The following is a 25803-nucleotide window of genomic DNA, read 5'->3' as shown; positions in this document are numbered from 1 at the left end:
TAGATGCAATGGACCTAGCATATCCTTACGTTCACTGTGAGAAATTTTAATGGAAAAATTCATAGAAAGAGATTTGTTCAGTACAGACTGAGCTCCCCTTGGTGACACAGCTGGGTAGACTGGAGAGCAAGAACAAAGATCCCACGATGCTTAGGTGCACCTGGGAGAACCGGTCTCTGATGCACTAGGCAGATGTACCTCAGGATTTGGTGTGTAAACCCCTATAAGGGCCCTTTCTATAGCTCTGCTGTGTCTTTCAGTGCACCTGATGTAACACCACATGGAGGAAATAAGAGCACACAACTTGCGTTTGCCTATCCTTAGGGCTTTCTAATCACCCTGACCTCAGACCTTACATTCTTCCCTTCCCCATTTACAGCCCATTCTTTCCACTCAAGGTCCTCCAGAGTAACCCTCTGCTGACAACCCCTGCCATTCACTTTATTTCCCAGCAGTTTTGGTTTCAGGATGTAAGAAAGAACCATGCACAATTAAATATAAGAGAGCTTAGAAAAAAAAATAATGAAAGTAACTCACCCATTTTCCTCTGAGGAAACCTTCAGTAGTGGTGTCTTCTCTGTAAAGCCAGTGTTTTTTGACCTTGAGCTGAATAATTTGGAAAAATTGAAGTGATATCTTTGGAGAGAAAAAAAAAAAGTACAGTAAGTCTGCAGTACAATGATTCACTACAGTTCTACAGAATATTTTGCTACAAGTGCATCTAACTAGTTAAATATTCTTTAAGAATGGCGTTCACCTAAATTAAGGTTTTCATGAAGTTTGAACTAGTCATGGTAGCTACTTCCTTATAGTCATGGGGGACTCTACTGCATAAAATAAAATAAATTTATCTTATCCTAAAAGCAGTATCTAAAATAGTCAATTAAATTCCCTCTAAAAGCCAGAAGAGCAACACACACCTAACTCACAGTCACATTCTCATATTTTAGACTCCTAAATTTACAGTGGAACAACAGCACTGTAATATTAGTAAGGCAAAATGCTTAAGGGAAATAATTACCTATATTCATATAAGCTCATATTAATATACGTCACAAAACATAAAATAATAGGGTAATTTCTGTCCCACAAATGTCATGTGAGACACGGATCACCAGAAATCTACTAATCTCTACAACAACCTCAGCATCCCTCATGTTAAGGAGGAAAGCTTTATCTGAAGTACAAGCACTTCATTCCTGCAGCACAGTCCCTTCCAAAGAGGTTCTGTCAAGTTTTGGTCCTGGTGCTACAGATAATTGACAGAGAGTAAGCTACTTCTTGCCATATTGCAGTTTAGCATTGTTAAGAAGCCTTTTGCTAAAACATAAATTCCAAAGCTTAAGAAACACCTGAAGAGAACCAAGCACAATCACAGAGGTCTAGCTTTGGGGCAGGCTTCTGGGAGAGATTAAATAATTGAGTCATTTTAGAGCACTCTCAAAGACCTAGCTCTTCCAGAGACATTTCCCATCAAAACTATCATTATTCAGGCACAATCAGATTTATTCCATTCAAAATTGCAGCCACCCACCACCAGGAAGTCCTGAAGAAATCTGCTAGACGTACAGTCAATATGCAGATCTCATTACTCCCAAAGACACTTAGAGGAAACCTAAAGCATTTTCTGCTATCGCTGGACTGTGAGGGGAAATAAATTATAAAATCATAAACAAACAAATAGATATTCAAAGGCAACTGGTAATTCAATCTTCCAAATATAAGGCCAGTTCAAAAAAAAAGAATCTGTGTATTTAACTTCATAATACAATGTAAGATAGTGGAATTCCTTGCAATTTGTAGAGGTATGCATGAACTCAGACTTTGTAAAATTAAAACCTCCAGTTAATGCTTCATCTTGCTTGTTTAGTAGTGTTATCATTCAGAAACCATGCTAGGTGTGGAGCAACAGGATATGGTGATTCCAGCCTTGAGCGGCCATAACACTCATTCAAACTATGCTCTAAGCACAGTATTTGCAGCCTCAACAGAAGAGAATCAATGAGTTAGAGAGACTGAATTATCCTGTACCTCAGGTCAAATGTTGGGCATATTACAATTCAGGTGCTACATTGCACTGACACTTCATCTGTGAAGAGACGATTGCACACTCTGAAGGTATCGAAGTGTTTCCTTTTTTAAATAGGAGAATATCATTCACACAAAACGTTTAAGTGGAGAAGCTCTGGTATTTTGAAGCAAGTGCTATTCTAATCTTATCATAGCCTTAGATGTAAAAGGTTACCTAGAGCTTTTACAAAATGGTATTCATAAGGATAGCAAAAACACTATCAGGATTTTAAATGTGTGCTCACTGAGCATCATTGATATGCTCCTGGCTAATCTCAGCATCCTGCTTCGTTCAAAGTTTGTATCCAAAGGTGGCAATTTTAATATAAATTCTGATGGTGAACCTTGAACTTGTACATCCAGAAATTTAACTCATACAAAGACCAGTTAGCTCTTTCTGCTGTTAAACAAAACGATGCCACTTGTTCCACAGAAAAGGCCCCAAATAATATATACTATATGCTGTTCTGATCTAACCTCACTTTGCACACACCATTAACCTTTCCACACTTACTTTTCTTTTCCTGCTAGGACGTGTGCAAAATCCAAGATTAGTAACCAGAAAACTTTCAACAAAAACTTCCATTTTCTTCTAACTTTTAGAGGTTGATGCCAACATTGCTTTGTGTTACATAGGCATACGTATATCTACTGACAATGCCCCACCTCAGCAAGTGTTCACCACTACTGTGAGTGATCAGTATGCAAAAGTGCTAAAGGGCAGCAACCACAGCAATGGCAACCAGAAAGAGAGGATAAAGTTTTGGTGAAAGGTGGTTTAAATGACAGAACCTGAGGTGAAGGATCCAGAAGGCTAGTTAAAGACATCACCTTCTCTTTCTTTTTGCACATTTGTTATTCCCACTTGCTGGAATAGGTCTTGCCACTTTTAAATGGAACTGTAGAGGCTCACAGATTGCCAAGAATGGCCAATACAGTAAAAATGGAAAAGGTCTTCAGATAAAGTGAAAACAATTAGTACATGACAACATCAATTTGCAGAGAGTAAAAACACACGGACAAGAATAAGCAGCAGGAAACAGCCAGGCTTCACAAAACAAAAATAATTAGATAAAAAGCAGAAGAGCCTCAACTCCCCCGTGATGTGATTACTCTAATTAGAGAATGAGAGTAATATAAACAATAAAGCTAATTAGAGCATAAAAGCATCTTGAAGGCTGAAAGCTCTAGAAAGAGCAGTTGAAAAAACATGGTGAAAAAAAAGCATGGATTATAAAAATGAAAGTCCTCCCTGAACGGAGAGCCTCATGCAAGCCCCTCTGTGCCTCTCATACTTCTGCAGAGACACTATTGGTGTGATTTGGTCACCCAATTCATCAAAAGATAAGAGAGATCACCTGCAAGCAAAACCTGGGAAGGCCTGGAGACCCCCTGCTATTAGAGGAGCAAATCTGAAGTGCTCAAAAACCATCACAGCATCATTCTTGGTGCTCCTCAGCCCTGCAAGTGTCTGGCAATTATGACACCATGTAAATAAGGGAAAGAAATCAGTGTGACCCATTTCAAAACCTAGGATCAGCTTACACTTTGAATGTTTCTTCACAGTCAAAAGAGCTAGAAACTTGGTTATATCTACATGCTAGAGTGAAATGCAATCTATCTCTGCTGAGCAATTCAGCAACATTACCAAGGAGTTAATCACCAGGTCAGCTCGTTAACCCATTGTGGACAGACCCGTTCATAAGATAACTGCTCTGGATGTGCAGGTGAGGAGCTGGTAAGCTGGACACCAATTGTGTCCACTGTTCTTCTCGCATGGTTCAGACTCAAAAATCATTAGCATTTTATATATCAAATATAAGCAGAGACATGAAATAATTGCATTTACAAATGTATACATTTATATGTAGATATGCACATAGATCTTCACTGAAAAAAATTAACATTCTCATTTCCCTTTCACTCAAAAGTGATGGAAGAAAATTAAAACCAAAAGCTATGGAAAAAATTATTTGACAAGGACTTCTTCAAAAACTTACAAAGCACCACTCATATGGAAAGATCCATGTAGAACTAACATCAGAAAAAGAGAAGCATGTCCTGCCTCCTGTACAACTACAGCTGTGGCCACATCCATTCTCACACTTGCTACAGCTGAGCATGTTTTTTTAATTAAGAGAAATCTTTCAAACAGAAGATTGTGTTCTTAACCACTTGGCTACTGCTGTGACAGTCATATACACAGATTTTGGCTCTCTCTGCAGGAGTGTAGCTTTGTTCCAAGGAAGCGTGTGTTTTCTGAGGAGGTTACTTGCGGTCAAAGTCATACTTTCCCATCGCTAATCTTTCAAGCAATTACAATTTCTGACTCTGTCCATAGTAACCCAGAAGAGGAACCAGCGTTGTAGGAGGGCTGTCCACAACCCAGATGATACAGCAGGTTCTGCCGAGTCATGAAGGTGTCCACAGATGAAGTTCCAGTTGCCTGACAGCAGTTGGAGAAGGATGTCACCCACAGCATTAAAAAATACAAGGGTCCAAATGCAAGTCATCTGTTGCAGAAGCCCCCACAACCTGTGGCTGTGCCACTGCTCCCACGGATGAGCAAAGTTCACATTATTTGCTGGCAATTTGTACTTCTCTACAGCTGTACACAGCAGAGATACGACCTTCAATTTCTTACACTCATTTGGGCAGTTTAAGGAGAAGCAGGCTTCCCTTGTCCTCTTGGTGATGTGGAGAGGTACAGGGAGAGCAGGAGAGGAAAGGAAGAGATGTGGGAGATGCTAGTTTCTCCCACCCCTGGGCTGATGACTGCTGGGACTTTATTCAAAGTAGGTGGCTGAAGAGTGCTGCAGATTCCATCTACAACACACTGCTGTTTCCCATCACCTGCAGGTGATAACTTCCAAAGGCTTTGGAGGACTTTGGATGAAGTCCAAAGAGAGGACTTGATTCCTGCTGTTGAGCATCAGACCTGCCTCCTGACCCCATTTTCAAGCATTTCCGAGTGTGTTTACACGTGCCACTTTAAACTAAAGGAAAAGAAAGACTTTGTTGTAGGAACTGTGTTCAGAATTAAGCAACCTTTCAATCCCAAATACATCACAGCAGAGGACACCAAAAGAAGTAAACATCCTACAAGAACCTGAGAAAGGAAAAGACCATACTCACCCCTAGTTAGCTGACAAACAATTAAAATAATCACTAGGTTTGGCTGGAACATATTATTTAACCTTATATTGAAAAGATTAATTATGCCACACAATGCATTAAGTTTTCACTCCCTATAATAAAAATCATACATTTTAAACATCAGCTAATATAATGCTTCATCTGCCATATGCTACATCCTGCACGCAACTATCAGTAAAAGAGCTTTTTCTATGATAACAGAAAGCAATAATTCTCACTTCAACGGGAAGGATTTGGTCAGAATTGAAGAAGAGGTGAATATGGAAGCATATGCATTATGCAAGAACATCAACAGTTTTGAACATATAACTTATTGGAAATTTCACTGTAAAAAAACCTGAAAGCAGAATCTCATCGAGAAAAAAAAAGTTAGCATGCTTCCCTGAATTAGAAATCACTAAAACCATTTTAAGTGTGGGGTTGCCTCATAAACAAAAGTCCAGGAATACTACCAAGCCAAGAGTTTATTACAAATACAATAAAAATTTAAGCAAAGTTTCCTAGAGGAGAAGGAGGTCAGAGTAAGAATATGAGAGGTAATTAATCATTCAGGAGACTAGTAACAACTGTAAGACTTCAATTTATCATTTCTACATTCTTATAAGCTAAAACCTAATTCCAGAAGCATCATCTTCCCTGAATAGGGAACATTTATACAAATCATATATACTGAACTAATTACTGTTATCATCACTGTAAACAAGCACAACACAGAAATAAAATGAAAAACAGAAAGGTTTTTACCAAAAAAAAAAAAAACCACCACCAAAGAAAACCCCACACCAGCTGATGACCACACTTGCAAGACATTCTTCCACCAGATTTGGTATTTGTCAGTTTCTGATAAAGTCCACTTTTGAACAAAGATTAGATGATACAAACTGTGCTGACCAACATCATAGCATTCAGCTTTTAAACATTTACTGTGTACTAAGCAGTTGTATACATACATCCATCAACATTATGAAATATATGTGCCTACACAGAGACACAACTCTCCATCATGTTTTCTCCTCAGTGGCAGCACATCATGGGGGAATAGTTATGACTACCCATTGCAAATGAAGTATGGTCAACTGATACACTAAGAGTCAACAGAAGGATCAAAGACCGCAGAGATCACATCTCTAAACAGGCTCCAGATGTTTTCTGATGACTGCTTTATGTAGATTTAACTAAATCAGCCAATAACCTCTAGACCCTCTAAAAGCATGGACCATTAAGATGTCAGAAAAATTTAGCAATGAAACCATTACTTAATACAGACCCATTTTCTCTTTGACTTTCCTAATTTCCTGTTAGTAAGGACTGTACAGGATTCCCTGAGGACTGCAGCGCTGTCACTACCTGACAACAAGACGCTGCAAGAGGCACAGCCAACTGGCAGGTCTCATATTGTGAAGCATCTGCCTTGCCAAGACCCTAGGCAAATAAAGAACATGCTTAAGAAAGATGTAGTGAAGTGTGTGCCAAGCTTTTCCAAGGCAGAAATGGTTCCTTATACAGGACATAAACAATGTGCTTGCTTCATTCATTTCTTCTGGATTTGGAGAGTGAACATGTTCTGCAAGAGCATGTCGTAGTGGTCTCTCCTCCTTCATTTGTGCAATATTCTGCCATTTTAAGAAGTAGGGCAGTTTTAAGTTCAGAAATAGCTTGGAAAATAGAGTGCTACCTGTGTTTCCCCTTTTTTTAAATCAAATCAGACTTTGTAGGGTTATTGTGCTCCCCTGAAAAATGAAATTTTCAGATACTTCTAGGACTTGATAGCTCCTTTTCCTTAAGAGTCTTTGCCTACCTCTGTCAGGGGAAGTCTTCATCAAGAAGACATCAGGTCATGGTTAACAACTTAGACACACCAGGACCCCTCTGCAGTGGGTGAAGCTAAAAGAAAGTACTTAATCCTTAAACTGTCCTGAAGCTTCTCTGACTCTACCTAAGAGGACTAAGCTGTTCTCCACACATTTTTCATTCCTGTGTTAGGGCACCATGAGGGCTGGCTGCTCAGTGGGAGGGAGCCAGGAACTGAGGGTGGTCGTGGGTCTGGCAGAGCCATGCCCTCCTCTACCAGGACACATCTCACAGTACCCAGTGAAGGAGCAGGGATGGGATGGGGACCAGGGCCAGCCCAGAGCATCATGACTACCCAGCAGGGCCACAGTGATGGGGCAGGTCCACAAAGCCTACCCTTTGAAGGACTGAGAAGTTGCACTAAGAAAGCATAGCTGCTGTTTCCTCCTATCCATTTTCTGCTTCAGCAAAGAAAATTGGAAAGCTACAGGAGAGAGCACGCAAAAACTGCAGACAGTCTGAAGGAGAAAATAAATTTCAGGAGCAGATGCTGCCAAAACAGTTTAGCTGCTGGTGACTGCCAGCAAGCTGCAAATTTGAAATAGGCAGCAGTAGCCGTTATTGGTAGTGGTCCAAACTCCAAAACCCCAGTTTCTTCATGGATTACACAGATAACCTGTTAAGGGGTATTATTCTCAAATGCTGTGGGGCATACTGAAAATTGAATCTGCTGTAGGGAGGCAATTTATCAGCAACACTTTAAGCATGGCTGCACTTATAATACTTTAGGATATTCTGCAAGCCTGGCTTTTAAATGCCAGTGTTTCTCTTTGGCATTTACCATGTGGTTTTAACTTATCCAACTCGGATGCTGTCCTGGTTTGGCCTAAACCAGGCCGATTTTCCTTTCAGTGATTTTTACTTTCAGCTAAGTCTCCTCTAAGTAACTGCACTTTCTGAAACTAACTGCATGTTTTGCAGACAGTGTCTGCTTCCAGGACTGATAACGCTCGAAGTTTGTAGTTATCGCTGAGGCACCGGTAGGGATGTTGTGCAGTAAGGCTCTTGCTGTACTTAGTCTTAGAGAAACCAAGGTCACTGCTGAATTCCTCACTGCTTACGAGTGAAGAGCCAAAGGGGGGTCGCAGCTGCAGGGGGAGCAGACAGGGTAGGTGACCAAAAATTGACCAACGAGGGTATTCCATCCCATACACGTCATTCTCGGTATAAAGGGGGGGGATCACGAGGGTCTCGCCCTCTTTCTGCTATGGCCGGTGTCCAAGGAGGACTCCATCTGTTTTCCTGCTGCCCCAGATCCCGATCCGTGCATCCCTGAATCCAGCTCTCGACCGTCGCTGGGCCCAGCCTGGGTCTTCCCGGAGCCTGCCCTGCAGTGCCGGTGGTGATATGGCTGACTTCAGGGGAGCTCAATCTTGGTTTTGTATATATATTTGTATATATTTGATTATTTCTATTATTATTATTATTATACTCTTTTCCATTATTATAGTTTATTAAAACTGTTTTAACTTTCCAACCCGTAAGTCTCTCTCCCTTTTCCCTTTCCCTTTCCCTTTGGGGAGAGGGTGGGGGGGATAACAGAGAGCATCTGCCACAGGTTTAATAGCCGGCCCAGCTTTAAAACGTGACAGATGCTAACCGAATTTATGACAAATGAAGGGAGATTCACACTTTTTTTGTAGTCTGTGAGGCAATTCCAAGAATCTCAAAAGTTAAGGAAGAGGTGACAACTTAATGTTTTAACTTTATATCTGACCAGACTCTCTTAAAGATGCAATATGGGGCAATTGGATGATGCAAACATGAACAGAAATATAAGTCTGAGAAAGAACTGGATGATGTGACCATCTCTAGAGAAGGTTATTCTTCAAGAATTGCAGTGATATGATGCTGTAATCGCAAAGGTTTGGGGGAACATATGTTGAAGTATGAAGATTCACTTTCAGACTAGCTGAATTTAAGGATGATACAAGAAAAGGAAACACTATTAAAAGAAAACCACTGACCACTTCCCAGATGAGGGAATGCTTTCCTACACAATGGTGAGATGGGATTATTTTGATACAATTTTCCTTAATCCAAGCAATGTACTGACAAACTGTCACACATAATTATGCTTCTACCCTTGCACAGTCTTATAACGTACTCTTACGCCACTCACCCCAGTTTTGGAGATTGAAAAGAGTAATTAGTGAGCTATACTTAAAGATGAAATTATGAAGAAGCTGTTTTTCTTCTTTTTTAAACAGTTATTTTAAAATTGTAGTTCCATACATTTCATTCCAGGAATTTGGAGATAACTTTATTCATACCTGCAACTTTCAGAGAAAAAAAAGCAACTTCTTCACTAAAAACAAAGTGTCCCCATTGCTTAGAGTTAAAAGAAAAGAAGCCAGACAGATGTACAAAAAAGCTCATTAACAACATGAAAAAATGTGACTGACTTCTATGCCTGGAGAGGTGTTAGAGAGAGGAGGTGAAGGCAAGCAGCAGGCCACCGCATGGCTTAAAAAAATCAAGTTGTCATCAAATTAAGCTTTGTTTTAAAAAAACACATGATAGAGCCCAACCATTGTAAGCTTGCTGGGATTTGTATTTTGTCCTTTGGTCACAGTAAAATGAAACAAGGCAAGTTCAAGAACCCTCATATCTGGTAAATAGTGGGGTTCTTATAAGGTATTACAATACAACTAGGACAACTTATATGACCTTTATGTAGATCTTGATCTCAGTACACTGGACCCAGCAAAAATGCTGAAATTCACTCCAAAGCTAGGGAATGAGACACAGTACTCAGAGTATGCAGAGAAGAAACAGCAGTAAAATTTTAAGATTAAAAAATCATTTGTAGGGGGGATATAGCTATCGTATAATCAAATAACACTATTAAGTTAATAAAACAATGGATATTTTTTCACTATAATAGAAGTCCTTCCATTATATTTAATTTTTTCATTATCTTAATTATAATGGGGGTACTAAGATTTCCTTTTCAGCTTCTGGCTGAGCATAAAGCACTGAGGTTATTCATGAAACTTTTGCCATATAAAAGTTTGGTCTAGGATAGTTACAGTCACTGGCAGGGGAGAGAGCTCTTCAAATCATTTCATTCTCCCCATCTCCCACGTTGATTATACAAGGAGCCTGGAGAATTAACTTTGAGATAACAGAAATACTTCTTTGCTAAATAGTGTATAAGCCTCACACAAACAATGTCTGTATTACAGTGTACCAAAGAGCACTTTTTTCACATACTTTTATTTGCTCTTAGTTGAAATCTCTTTTTGATATAGAGGATTTTTCACCAAAAAAAATTATTCAGTGTTGATTAGGAATACAAATAACTATGAACAAGTCCTTCCAAACATGATTTCCTCGTAACAAGTAACTTCCAATACAGAGTAAATCCACCTCACTGGTCATTGCATCCTGCCTTGAGTTATATCACAGACAAAAATTTTTTAAAGCACTGAAAATCCCAGAGGAACAAATTAAAGAAACCAAACAGAATAAAAAGGTAGCTGATAATAATGCATTATTTACTTTCAACACTTGGAGAATATTCAGTGAAACCATTCAAGAAGAAATGCAGTTTTATCTCACAAAGATGATGCTCTTCCTTAAGATAAGCCCTTCACTAAGACCACTGTAACATGTTAACATATGCAGTTTCCAAGCCTCAGGAAACTCATTCCACAGCGCTGGCTTCTGTTTTGCTACCAGATATCTTTTTTCTGCCTTGAAAGTCCTCAGATATCTGTAGGTACCTCAAGGCTACAATGTCAGAGAAGGAGCTATCTAATTTATGTTAACCAGTAGCTTTAAAACACAGATTTTTGATTCAGTCCTAATGGGATACGAATTTGAAATAGAAGATCTGAGTCCATAAACACATTCAACTTAGGTTCTCAAAGAAAAAAAAGGCGGGGGGGGGGGGGCAAGGTTTATAAATAACACATTCCAAAGCAACTCTGAGAATTTCCTTGTCTCATGCAGAGTAGCATGCAAATTATATTCAGCAAGTCACCCCCAAAGTGAGGAAACTGATAACAAAAGCAAAGAATAATGATGCCATTTGAGCTTCCCTTCCTCCTGATTTAAGCTGTAATCCTTCTCCAGGTAAGAACATACTCCTGTGCACTGAAAAGTCAACGAAACTAAACCATGCCTCTCAGGGTTCAGAAGGAAATTCCTTTTCCTACAGGGCAGATGGCTTTGTTCCAGCAACACAGCTTAACTATACATCATATTTCTTGGTAGCAATGATGCACATCTTCCCTCCCAGTCACACAGATGCCAGACTCTTTCCGCTCAGACACTGCGTTCCTTTTGGCCAAATACAGAGTGACACTTCAGTTACTCCATAGTCTCACAGAGGTCATTTCCTTCCATCTTGCTCCTGACCTAACATATCCTTGATGAGGAATGCCATAACATTTGCTATGCATATTCTGAATACCAGCACCATCCCAAAGCTAAATAAATCCTGGACTTTGATCACCAAAAAAAGATAGAATTCTACTCAGTAGCAATATGGATAATAAGTCTTCACATACACATAAAAATTTCTGGGAATCCAGGCATGAGGTTACATAAATAAAACCTCATTCTGTGCTCCCAAAGAAAAAGAAAAGAGAAAAGGAAAAGTATCAGTGCTGCTGAGTTCAAAAAAATAATTCTTCAGTAAGAGATTATCTGCAGAAAAGGGGAAAGCCCACGCTGACATAGCTGCCCATTGTTGTCAGCTTCTTTCTCTCTTCTTCCCCTCATTAAGGCAGAAGTCTCCAAGCTGCTATACAAAGAGACAGATGAAAAAAAAAAACAGCAGGTCCTTACAAATGAACTCCATTAAAGAAGCAAGACAGATATGACTGTCTCCAAAAGCAGAAGAATTGAGACGAAGGATCTATGTTACTGGTCCCACCCTGGCAGAGATGCCATGGAGGACAGCTGATTTAGACAGTTAAAGGCAGAAGAAAGCTTACAAATGTTTTGCTTCTTCAGACAGATATAGCACCTGAATAATCTACTAATTTTCAAACAGAAACACTTGTTAACATTTTAAAAAGCTTGAAAAAACAGGCTTTTCATCAAAAAAAAAAAAAAAAAGCAAAGTTTGTCCTTTGCTATGTGTTGGATCAGGCAGTTAAGCAGCTATTTGATTATAAACTCAAATGGATCAAAAAAGTTTAGTGCTCTTGAATCAACAGCACCTCCAGTAAGAGAAGCCTGAAACACACATCAGACACCTGAAAGTTGGATAAAGTATAGTACTAACAAAACGCAACTTCTCACATATATCTTTTGAATAAAACAACTACGGAAACTGTTGCCAAGACAAACAGCCACTGCACTAACAAATGTCTTTTTAATACAGTCTGCACAGGCAGTTTGCAAAAAAATTAACAGTAGGATGTGACACAGCAGGAAAGCTGAAGGATACCCTGACAATTTGGAAACACAAAGGAAAAAGAAAGGCAAGTTGATACTCTAGGCAGCAGAGCAACAAAGTAACTAACAAAAAAAAGAGCAAAAAAAAAGAGAGATACTAAAATGACCGTAACCAGATATTGCTCTTAAAAGCTAATGTATAGGTAGCTCTTCTGCACCTCTAGAATCAACACAGAATAATGGTTGCTCCTCTACACAAAAATAACGGCTTTAAAGCCCAAAAAATGGAATCACTTTTGAGTCATGGCACTTAAATGTAGGTTACAATTGCAAATAAATGTTTTTAAAACAAACAAACAAACCAACAAAGTGTCTATGAGAAGCATAAGTCCATAGCACATTGTCACAGAGAAAAAAAACATTTTGTTCAATTTTAAGGTTATGCAATGTGAAAGTTAATCAGAATAGTGGAAGAACTGAAGCTACAGGAATTATCTCTTCCAGAAGCCTTAGGAAAAAGCGTGGGCTGTAGAGAAAAAATATCATGACACATGGCAGAGCTAAAAGAACATATTTTAACTTAAGACAAAAGCATATAGACATATTAAATTTTAAAAAGGCCATTGATTTAGAAAGGAAGAATGGACTCCGTCAACATTTGTTCTTCATTGCAAGAGGTATGGTTAGAGTCTCAGCTCTCTCTGCAGTGTTATTCCAGTTTATACACTGATTTATTTTGGTCAATAACTAAACACTGTAACCTCAATAGGACAACGTATGCTCCTTCTTGCAACTTTCTTGTTAATGAAGACTAAATGTGATGTAGACCATAATACCATGAAGACCTAATCCCTGAAGAGATACATATGCAGCATGGGTAGGATCCTGATGACTAATTCTGCATACAAGTAAATAAATTCTGTTACATATAAGGAAGCTGGTGTCAATACTTAATTTTGATGATCTCAAAGCTCCCCAAATTCATACAGTGTTCAACAAGCATGAAAAGCCAGAATTCTCTTTTCTCTATCCTATCTACTTGAGCCTAAAACATTTGTTGAATTGACACGTCAAGAAAATTAAATGATCATTCCTACTCTAAATTGTAAATAAATTGGTACATTTGTTGCCTGCTTTTGATGTGGAGCTCTTGTGTGTTCTGCCTCACAAACATCAGATTTCCAGCTGAAGGAATGCATGACAGGTCTAATGACATCAATGGAGCTCTTTCAACTTTTGTTGACAGACCTATATGTTCAAAACTGTGATTAGAACGATACCCATACATACAAATCCTTATGACAATCTATCATTCTTTTTTGTTAAAGATAGTCTGTCTTCTGTCAAAATAGGTTAGTAGGAATATTTCTGGCCATATAATCTTCTTCAATACTGTTATACAACTAGGAACAGATTTGTAATGGGTGCTTGTTGCCATTTTATTTGCAGTTAAAACCAACAGTTTTCCGTATGCAGGTGTTCAAGATTTTTACTCTGAAACATCACTATTCCTTACAGTTCTGGCTTAGCTCATATTTGGGTACAGACTACAATACACCAATTAGACCTGAGCCAAAACCATTGTCTAAAATGCACAAATTCCATTGTGCTACTTCTGCATAGAGCATTTGCTCTTGTTGTCCTGTCCTGGAAAGCACTGGGAGGCACTCCATACAGTACACAGAGTATCTTGGCAAAGAAGCCACGTGCTGCCAATGGATGCAACAAAACTGTGAATTTATATAATATTACGACATAGCCCTGCTGTTTTAGCTTGCACAATTAAAGATATATCAGAGAAAACAGAAGTGCATTCCTCGTTACCCTCCATTCTGCGTTTGCCATTCCTTTTATCAGACATTCACTAAGTTCAGGTTCATGCTTTTCACTCTAAGAGGTTTACATGATGAACCAGCTGTCAATAGACTCCTAAAGAGGATTGCAGCTCACGTGTCATTGACGTGGCTGAGGAGGTGGAGTTGCTCCTATAACTCCCAGAAAGATTAGAGACAAAAGAATATTTGAAACTGCTTTTGCTTCTGTATTTTCTAAGCAGTAGAGAAAATAAAATTGCGTAAGACCACAAGAGTGGGTGGAGAAGTCACTGCTAAATATTTACCTTCCCTATTCAAGGAAGTATTTTATTAATCCAGGATTAGACTTCTTACAATAAATTCATCAATAGCATAGTGCTTTCTCCTCAAACAGCAAGTGTGATGCCCTGCCAGACATGCCAGTTCAATATAACTGCCAGCATGGCCATCTGAGGGAAATGCTTTCACACACCACCATTGCCAGAGCTTCACTTCAGGCAAGGGAATCCTTACAAAAACTCTGCTCAAGGATACCAGGGAGTGAATGGCAGATGGACTGTGTTTACTGTCCTTACTGACTAGCAAGGAAAAGGGAACAGAAAAGGGGGTAGCTCAGAAAGCTACCAAAACTTTCAGCCTTTCACAGCTGCTTCTGAATGATGCTAATTCACAGACAGTACTGAGTCAGTATCTTAGAATCATAGAATCACAGAACCATAGAACAGTTTGGGTTGGAAGGGACCTTAAAGATCATCTAGTTCCAACCCCCCTGCCACAGGCAGGAACACCTTCCACTAGACCAGGTTGCTCAAAGCCCCATCCAACCTGGCCTTAAACACTGCCAGGAAGGGGGCAGCCACAACATCTCTGGGCAACCTGTTCCAGTGTCTCACCACCCTCACAGTAAAGAATTTCTTCCTAATATCTAAGCTAAATCTACCCTCTTTCAGTTTAAAACCATTCCCCCTCATTCTGTCACTACATGCCCTTGTAAAAAGCCCTTCTCCCACTTTCCTGTAGGCCCCCTTCAGGTACTGGAAGTCTGCTAGAAAGTCTCCCCGGAGCCTTATCTTCTCCAGGCTGAAGAGCCCCAACTCTCTCAGCCTGTCTTCATAGGAGAGGTGCTCCAGCCCTCTGATCATCTTCGTGGCCCTCCTCTGGACTTGTTCCAACAGCTCCATGTCCTTCTTATACCAGAGGCCCCAGAGCTGAACTCAGTACTCCAGGTGAAGTCTCACGACAGTGGAGTAGAGGGGCAGTATCACCTCCCTCAACCTGCTGGCCACACTGCTTTTGTTGCTGTCCAGGATACGGTTGGTCTTGTGGGCTGCAAACGCACTTTACCAGCTCATGTTGAGCTTCTCATCAACCAAATGCTACTTCTGCTGCATTTCTGAAAACTGTGAGTTGCTGTAACTGCCAATCTGTTTTCTATTTCACCCTGTCCAAAAGAAATCATATAAAAATGTGCAAAGGGAAAAAAAAACTAAATCTAAGTGCGTTAATTCTGAACCTACCCAGTTCTGACAGACCTAGCTCCAGCTCGCTGTGCTGTCCTTGACTTAGCTCCGACCTGCTGTGGACAGAGCTCTGCGTGGTCTCTGATTTCTGCTGGTGCATTAGCACAATTATTGCAGGTTGCCCCTGCAGTCCCATTAGTACCTATCAAGCAGAGAATTGCTTACTTGGTCACTGTAAGCATTTCAGTGATTCATTTATCAGCTTTTGCTGTATTTCAGAGAGTAAACCACTTGAGCTCGTTACGAATAGCAGGTTTTTTAAAAAATACATATGATTTGCCAGGCTACAGACTGTGACCCTATTTTTTTTTTAATTCACTGGCTAATTTCTTCCCTCTGCATTAATCTATTTTTCCATCAATTACATTCAATTTAACATGAACTTCAGTTCTTAAATGTATGACCACCACTATCCGGGAAATTTTTGCTGTGGCTGGGGGATGATTTCCAGTGCTTCTAACACAAGAGGACAAACCACTCTGATGCTAATTAATTCTAATGGGAGAGACATGTAAAACATTGGGCAGACTGAAACACATCTCTATCACCAAGCAGAACTATGCTCCAAAATATCTGCTCCTAACAGTAAGCTATGGAAAAAAAAAAGAAAGGAAAGAAAGGTTTCTTTCTGTACCCTTTGCAGGATGGGATTGGTTTATTTTTTGAGAGATCATGGCCTTCATGTTTTTACGTTGTTAACATGTCTTGTTTCTGTTTGGAAGATCAAGCTGTAAGTACTTACTAGTGCAAGGTGTTCAGGGTAAGCAAGAAGTGCCACTAACTCAGCTGGCTTGCTTCAAGGTTTGGGACTGATAGTTTTATACTCTTTTGTAAACTGCAGCTTTGGGTGGAGTCAGGATTTTTTATCATAACTGATGACTGATTGCATCAGAGTCTGGCTTACAGCCATGGCATTAACTTGCTTTTATCTAATTCCCTCCATAGCTCACTACACACTGCTCTCACTCCATATTTTGTGCTGTATTTCAGCTTCACCCAGTGTCCCTCTGTAGCCACATGGAAGGATTTTCATTCATTCTTCTCACTATTCCTACTGTCTCTGCATTTTATTGATACGTCTCCTTTCAGATGCTTCTCCTTCTACCTGTGTCTCAGAGTCCTCTCTCCTCCCTCCATGCTTGGCAGCAGCTCTCCAGTAGCCTGGGCAGAGGCTGAGGCAATATTTTTGGGCAAATGCTCAGTATGAACTAAGCTACTCAAGCTTTCACCTGACTACTAGGATAGTGTCCTGGTTTGGCCTAAGCCAGGCCAATTTTCCTTTCAGTGATTTTTACTTTCAGCTAAGTCTCTTCTAAGTAACTGCACTTTCTGAAAGTAACTGCATATTTTGCAGACAGTGTCTGCTTCTAGGACTGATAACGCTCGAAGTTTGTAGTTATCGAGAAGGCACCGGTAGGGATGTTATGCAGAAAGGCTCTTGCTATACTTTCATCATCATTAGTCTTAGAGAAACCAAGGTCACTGCTAAATTCCTCACTGCTTACGAGTGAAGAGCCAAAAGGGGGTCGCACCTGCAGGGAGGAGCGGACAGGGCAGGTGACCAAAAATTGACCAGCGAAGGTATTCCATCCCATACACGTCATTCTCAGTATAAAGCGGGGGGATCACGAGGGTCTCGCTCTCTTTCTGCTATGGCCGGTGTCCAAAGAGGACTCTGTCTGTTTTCCTGCTGCCCCCGATCCCGATCCGTGCATCCCTGAATCCAGCTCTCGACCGTCGCTGGGCCCAGCCTGGGCCTTCCCGGAGCCTGCCCTGCAGTACCGGTGGTAACGTGGCCAACATCGGGGGAGCTCGATTTTGGGTTTATATATATATTTGTATATATTTGTATATATTTGATTATTTCTATTATTATTATTATACTTTTTTTTGTTATTATAGTTTATTAAAACTGTTTTAACTTTCCAACCCGTAAGCCTCTCTCCCTTTTCCCTTTCCCTTCGGGTGGGGGGGGGAAGGTTAACAGAGAGCATCTGCCACAGGTTTAATAGTCGGCCCAGCTTTAAAACATGACAGATAGACAGTAGCCTGCAAGCTCTTCCTCTCCCCTTCCTTCAGGCCCTTGTATTTTCAACAAAATAATAGTCACTGGAAGAAGAAGTAAGAGGAGGAGATGATAAACAAAACAATGCTGATTATCAAGAAATGTACTTAGAAAATAGAATACCCGAGTTACAGTTGCTGCTTCAATTGATGTTTCACTATTTATTTAGAGTGATATATTGAAAGAGCAAAACAAAAATAAGAGTGTCTTGAGGCCTGGTGGCCCATAATTACTCAAGAGTTAGAAGGTGTGTGTTTACTATCCCTCAGAGCAGAGTGGAGATTGTACAACCACCTCCTACAGGACATTTACAGTAAGGGACCCCCACTATTACTTCTTTTTTGATTGGACTACGAAACCAAGCTGCCTTGCCCTGGCTGCTCTTGTCCTACACTCTGCAAAGTTCATGGGCTCTTGCCCTACCTCAGGCTCACTGAGGTTCAAGCCTTAAAGCTAAATGGTCCAAACTTACTGTCAAACATCAGATTCCTCTCCATGACTCCCTTTCTCAACTATTTTTGGCTTCACTTTCAGGTTTTGTCTTGCTCTGTCCTTCAACTGCAGGACCTGGGCCCATGGAAAAGTTGCCATGTTATCATGCAGACCATTTACCACCCAAAAGCAGCACCGCAGTGGCTGCCTATTCACATGTCCACCTGATGCAGCGATGCATGTAAGGGCTGTGGATTTCCAATGATTTGTTTTCCTTCTCCCCAGTCACTGTCGGCAAAGACTCAATTGTTCTTCCCCACATAAAGCTTTTTCACACCTACATGGCAGAAAATTGGGGACTAAACTGAATTCTCATTAATTAGTATAATTTGACCTCCTGACAGTGCAAAGTTCTGATTCCCACAAATTGTTTAGTATGTCTGAGCTGCCATCTGCACATAGGCCCATTGGCCAGGAATGAAGCACATCATAGAACAGTTTTTCAAAGAAAAAGCTTTATTGAGGGATACTGAGTGACTGAGTTATTTGTTTCGTCTTACATGGATAGCCACTCCTCAATTCAGCTATTTAAGCCCCATGCATGCCCTCCTGCTCAACTGTGACTGCCTCTGTGCAACACATTTCTTTTCAAAGTCTGGTTGTCTGGTTTCTTTAACCCTTCAATCTTATGATGTAAAAAATCCTTGCTGACATTAAAAGCCTTCCCCTGTTTAAACGAGGTTTACATGAGGAAACAGCTGTCCAACCCCAAAGAGGATTGAAGCCTGTATGTTACTGGCGTCTTGCCACAATTGGCCTAAGAGGTCTAACGAAGATGAACCCCATAAAACCATATTATTAACCATTAGGAAGAGAGCAGCTGCTTGCAAAATACAACAGTTTTGTGCAATGTCACGGGGACTCACTTCAAACATTTGATCCCTGGAGATTTGTACACTGTAGATTTTTCACTGAGTGCTGAGTTCAGTTTTTAGTCTGACAGTGGGAAAGGTGTGAAGTAGTTCATTAGTACCCCCGAATTCTTTCAACAGAGCACTTAGAAACAAAAAATAATAGTGGTGGATTTTTGTTTACCAAAATGTCCTGTCAGAATCAAAAAGCATTTGAGTGGCTACATGGAAGTGCTATGGTTTTAGTCTGCTGATAACAGAACAGAAACTGTAGTACACGACCAATATCTGAGATATTGTGAATAATTATAAGAAATAAACACTGAGATGATGAACAGTACACAAAACCAGAGAAATTAAATAACTCTGAATGCAGGGAAATTTATCATGAGTGAGGTGTCTGTCTGTACATTTCTTTAACAACAAAAACTAAGCTAAAATCAGTCTTTTGCTGAACACACATCTTTTGCTAAGTGAAGCCAAAAATATTAAGTTACGCCATGCAACCACATTTCTGTCTTCCTTCTATTACCACTCCAAGATGCTTTTTTCCAGGAAATGGGGAACAGTGAGTTAGAAGGGGCAGCAGAACTTTCCAATAACTCATTTATTTGCCTGTTGTGTGTAACATCATCTTGCTGTTATACTTCCTACCATTCAAGCTAAAAGTTTGCTAGAGCTGCTTATTGCTTTTTATGAGTTTTTCAGGTTTTGAATGGTATTTTGTGATGTAGCAGGGAAAACAGCAGGGAGCTATAATCTGAGCTAAGTTTCAGCAGTCTCATGCCCCTACACAGTTTGCTTATGACAAGCTGTGTTGCGGCCACATGCTTCCATGTTAGCAACAAATGATTGAGAGAGTGTATTCAAAACCAAATGAAGCAAATTAAATCAATTAGTAAAGTCATGATTTTAAAGCTTCTTTAATATTACTTGTTCAATGCAGTGTGATAGCATTTAAAGATCCTCATGGGTAACCAAAACTCAGAAACATTCACTACAGATAAGAAATAGAAAGAAAGCCAGAAGTGTCATCATTCAGGCAGCAAGCAAGATCACCAGAAGCCACATGAGAATGATGAATGTGGCGGTTTGCTGTGAAATCATCTATCTGTCCTGGACTCTTCTCTAATGTTTGTGTGATTGACATGAAAAATTAGAATGGTTCCTACACAAGCATGCAATTATCGTGTGAAAATGACCACTTTCCCTGTTTGATTGTTGAACAGAAGATGATCTCATTTTATTTTAATAGTCAAAGATCAAAATTAGTCTTAGGACACACAAAAAATGTGTTTTGAATGTTTCTGACTTTTTTTTTCCCTCAGCCTTGTTTCCCTGACTGAAGAAGCTTTTAAATTGTCACATAAATTTTACTTATTTAGACAGTAACCGTGTCTTCTCAACATCTAATTCTAAGTCTCATAAATGTCTTTTAAAAGTAGCAATATATCAACATAATTAAAAATCAAAATTGAGATTTATAATCCCTTACTGCTAAAGACATAACTTCACTTTCATGTTGACTTTTCACTGTACAATAGCTTATCCTCTCCCAGCTTCTCCAAATAACAGGAAATACAATTGCAATCTTTCCATTGTATTGATGAAAACCGAGAATTCAATAGACATTTTTAAGTCATTGACCTTCTCACTGCAAACCAATCATCTCCCTACTGATCCTGGGACCACAGATTCAGGGCAAAGGAAGAGTTGGATTTCATTGACTGTTTTTACTTTTTCTGACCTAAGTGAGCATCATGTAAGTGAAAGTGAGGGACAGAAGAAATGCTGAGAGAAATCGGTTTTCTTGTTGAAACACAAAGTCAAGCAGATTCAAAAAAAAGATATTATTTTTTGTTATCCCAGAGATTAATCTTCTTAATGAGGTACAAAGATTAAAGAAAAAAAACGTCCAATGACTGTAACTCTAAACGACCAGCAAATTCCAGAGACAAATTCATCCAAATATAACTTCAGTGGAGTAACGCTAGAGCTTGGTTTCATCACCTTCCTTTCACAGTCTAACTTCTTGTGAAAAGTCCATGACATAATGAATGCACAACTGCCAACCCTTTTTTTTTTTTTCCCAGGAAGATAATGTCATTATCTGACCACCTAAAGGATGTACAACCAGCAATTACATCAAAGAAGGAAAGGGACGAAAAGGAAATAAGAAATGAATGCCACAGGGTCTAGTTACACTATTACTCCCCTCTTCCATCACCTTCCACTACTTTTATATTCCAATGAATGCCCTTCTTTTTTCAGTAACATAATTTTAAATAGCAACACAAAGTAATTGGTTCCATGGGATTAAGAATTACTATTCATCTCATTTCTGTAGATGGCCTTTGAGGCTCACTAACTTCTAAGCCAGAAACAGCTGACTTCACCCCCTTCCTGGTGATCACAAAGGAGGATTTCAGACTTGGTTGATGTAAAGCCATGCCATTACGCTTTTCCCATGAGAGTAGCACTGATGATGATGAGATCAAGGCAACCAAGGGGTCTTTTTTGTGGCCACATCCCGTACACGCAGAGACATGATGGAAGGAAGTAGCTTGTGCTTTTGGAGGTGTCAGGGCTGACCTGAAGAGCATTGCCCATGCTGCCACAGAGAAGTGTGAAATCTTCCTGCAAGGGAAGGGGCTCAGGAAGCTTGGCCCAAGGTGGCTTGGAGCAATGTCTACCGACTGCAAAAGCCACTTTCATGTAACTGCAATGAAAAAGAGCTCGGTCAATCCATTCTTTAAAGGATGAGGAGAATGAGAGAAGTGCAAATTCAAAATCCAGACTTCACTGCCATTTCGCAGTACTTTAAAACCTGGGTTTCCAATAGACCAAACTACACCACAGTTCAGTGTAAACGTAAACCTAGGCCAGGTGCATTCCCACTGAATGCCCCTGGAGCTCATTCATAGTCTACTTCAGAAAGGCATGCCTGCAGTTCCTACAGTGAACAGGACTGAAGGAAGCATGTTGCTCACAAGAAGGTGAGCAGGCTTATTTCAGGGGGAAAGATGCTCTGGAAAGACAAAGTCATTGGAGTGACCACTGTGGATGGGCCAGACCTCCTCAAGCAGAGGCCAGGGAGCCTAAGGCAATGAAGTAAAAACTGGAGTCAGAAGGTACTGTTCTTCAATAAGCGAGGTAAATGAGAAGGCATTTTGACAGGCCGGCAGCCCGAGACAATACACACACCAACCACAAAATTCCTGCAGGATTGTGCTGCAGTCAGATTGAAATGTGCGGTCCAGAATAGACTGGACATCTATGTCCCTGGGAAAAGAGCCCTGCTTAACTCAAGAACACTTTCTTAAAGGTAATTTTAGCGACTGAGATAAAACGCCTGCTCTGTCAAATTCTTTGGAAAGTCTTGTCTCAGCACACATTTGAACAACTTAGAGAACCTGGGAATCTTATCCCTGAAAGATAATTCAGCAATTTAAGTAGATGCATTAAAACAAACCATACAGACATGCCAATTTAGTGGACTTCTTTATGGAAAAAAAAGGATTTGGCCTACTCTTTTTTACTCATTAGCAGTTTTCTTTGCAAACAAAAGAATAATTTATATTAAAAGCTAATTTTCATTTTGATTAAACTAATCAAACAACTCATGAGTCTGCAAAGGTTTATTGATGTTTTTACCTGCATTCTGTTGAGTAGTCCCAGCGATTTAAGGGTAATTACTCATACTAGAGGGTTCATACTGATCACATCAGCATTTTAACTACAATGTAACTAATGTACATTGGCTAAAACACACGCTAAGAAGAGTCAGATAAGATTCATCTCTACGCAAAAAAAATCAATATTTGGAGGAGCAAGAGAGGTAAAGTTCAACAAGGAGAAATTTCAGGAGATCCTTTCCTGAGCCCTAATATATTACTATAGAAGATTAGATATACATTTGTCTGTAAGGGAGCATGGGGGTGGCTTTTTAATTGTATATCTATACCTAAATCACTCACAGTGACTACAGTTTACTCAACAGGAAAACGGTGTTATCAGAAGACCTGGAGCTACTGCCTGCACTTGCAGGAAGGTGGGCTCACCCATGATTTAGTATGTTTCATCTCTGACACCTGTGACCATGATTTCCAAACGGTGGTTCATAGGTTCACAGTAAGTTGCATATCGCTGGTACACAAATTCCTATCTATCTATCTATCTATCTATCTATCTATCTATCTATCTATCTCCCACTGGAAAATAACAGGAAGAAGTTTAACCAGGAGGGTGAGAGCTGGTCCATAAGAACACAATCGTGGTTTTTGTTCCTGCACCGGGATAGTTAACAGGACAGTAAATAGCACTGGTAAGCACACCCATAGTAAGACATATATATGAATTTGCAAAAGAAAAATGTTATCTCCAGATGCACTCAGTCCTTCCCTTCCCCTGCCTGCCTCCCAACCTCACATATACATTGTACTTGCTGTGCTCTTTCAAAGCAAGATGACATAAACTTATCCCCGCCACACGCTGAACTGAAGAACTTTTACAATATTTGATTCTGTTGGTAAAAGTCTTAGTGAACACAACAAATCCTCAAATACTCCAAAAATCTTTTCTAAAGGATTTATATGGCTTTTGTGGTCAAGCTGTCAATTTGATTATTTTTTTAATATTTGGAAAGCATAGCTATAATGATTTCCGATTCTTACTCTGACAGAAATACTTTTAGATGCACATAAAGCCGTGACTTGGTTTGCTGTAGACTTATAGGACACACACTGTAGGTAAGCAAGGTAAGTGACTCCCCCTTGCCCAGATCAGGGAACTTACTAAAATGCCCCAAACCTCGTTTGCTCCCAGTATAAGCAGACTTCCTTCTAAATGAGATGCAAGGGCACAGGACAGACTTCAGCCCTGCTCAGCAATGTAGGGATGTGACCAGCATGCCCATAACTGTGCAGCCCCCAGGACTGCACCTCCCACCTGACATGAACAGCTGTGGAGAACCACATGAATAGGAGGAAGAGAAGGAGAGAGAGAAATAAAAAGAAAATTCTGTTCTTTGGATGAAAAGTCTAGCTGACTTCAGATAAGACTTACCCAGGATTCTGATCTGCATTACACTTCTGATTCACTTTAATTACACTATGAAACAATGGATTAGGTACAGCATTGCTCTCACTTTAGCCTCTATCAATCAAGTCTCTACAAATTCTCAAAACTACCTGAAAAGGTTGACAGACCACCCTGGCTGCCTTCCATGCGCTGTGGTTGCTGCTGGTGCAAAGCTTGCTCCATCCTGCTACTAAAGGGGTTTAATAAAGTGAACATGTGAACAAGAAAGGTTTAAAAAGTCACCTGCAATATTTTGGGGTCTATAAAATATTTCTAAATACCTACAAGTAGAATTGCTGATGTTGTATCTGCCGCAACAGGGAAGACTGGCACCCCTGCCCCCAAACTTGCACCTTTCCTGATGAAGGAGAGGACACACAAGGAGCACACACTCCTTGTACACTTGGTATGTGATGTGGCAACTGTCACAGTGGCATTATTACTGCCATTTTAGTGTTCCCAGTAGTGATTCAGTTTATGGCCTTATTATGCATTTTTCTGAAAGAGGTGGGGGGTGGGACAAGAACACTGCTTTATCTGTGTGTGTTTTGTGACACTTGGTGACACCAAGTAGGGAAGAAAAGTCATGTGGCTGATCTTGAAAACACAGCAAAATTAGCTCATGGCTGCTATTAAAACTGAGATTAGTTCAGAAACCTGGTGATCCAGGACCCTTCCTAGGCAATTAAGACTGCTCTGATGTCCCATTAAGCTTCCTGTTTTCTGTGCGAGAGAAACAACATTCACTTAACGAGCATACATATCTGCTCTGCAAGGAAATAAAAATTAATTTGGATTAGGAGAGAAAATATTCTGTTTCTCGTTATTCTTACCTTCCCTGCATGGGGACAGAAGTGAAATCCTTCCCCAGAGCAACGCAGCCGTCCTCCCCTATTGCTGGTTTTTCACACAGGGTCTGTGGCTCTCCAAGACTCATTACCATGCCATGATACTCTTTCAATAGCCGCAGCTCATTGCAACCTCTGGTCACCGGTTTGGCTGCCACCTTTGCAGATAAACTGGTTTGATGTAAAGATGTCTGATTCAGCTCCATCTCTTGATGTCTAGAAATTGTACTGTCATCTTTGTTATCCAAGTACATCTGTCCCAGGGGGATGTTCTCCTAAAGAAAGTGAAAACAAATATATTAGGACTAAATTGAATTGACTCAATGTTTACTTCAGTACAAGCGTGTTAAAAATGCCAAGCAGAAGGGTTTTTTGTGCATCCTTGGATATTTCTGTTGTTGGTTTATTTCCACCAGGAATAATTCCAACATTGTAAACCTCTCCGCAACTTCAAAATTAGCCATTATAAAAACACTGAAATACATAAAGAGATGGCTCTTCTACTTTTTCCATGTCTAGCATGATTTTCTCCCACAAATTTCCCAGGAACTTGCACTGGCCTGTCCCACAGAATAAGCCAAAATCATCTCCGCATCAGAGGTGCAAAAGCCGCTGGTGCAGAGCATCTTCCTGGCTTATAACAGCACTGCTTTACCACCACAACACAGCTTCTCTTCAGCAGCTGCAGTGGCAGCAGCCCCACCA

At 40.1% G+C, this 25803-nt stretch overlaps 1 protein-coding gene across 1 annotated transcript in view; it reads right to left on the bottom strand.

The window, feature by feature from the left end:
- Nucleotides 1–25352, bottom strand: part of OCA2 (OCA2 melanosomal transmembrane protein) — a 184434-nt gene extending 159082 nt beyond the window's left edge. Inside the window, exons 1-2 of the mRNA XM_068425544.1 lie at nucleotides 25084–25352; nucleotides 538–636 (exon numbers count right to left, since the gene is read on the bottom strand). Coding sequence (XP_068281645.1) covers nucleotides 538–636; nucleotides 25084–25352 — 368 coding nt within the window. The remainder of the gene's footprint in view (nucleotides 1–537; nucleotides 637–25083) is intronic.
- Nucleotides 25353–25803: the final 451 nt, after the last annotated feature.

This window comes from Nyctibius grandis, chromosome 2, assembly GCF_013368605.1.
Source record: "Nyctibius grandis isolate bNycGra1 chromosome 2, bNycGra1.pri, whole genome shotgun sequence".
Lineage (NCBI taxonomy): Eukaryota > Metazoa > Chordata > Aves > Nyctibiiformes > Nyctibiidae > Nyctibius > Nyctibius grandis.
The sequence above is the reverse complement of the archived record's forward strand: the minus strand, read 5'-3'. Positions and strand labels throughout refer to the sequence as shown.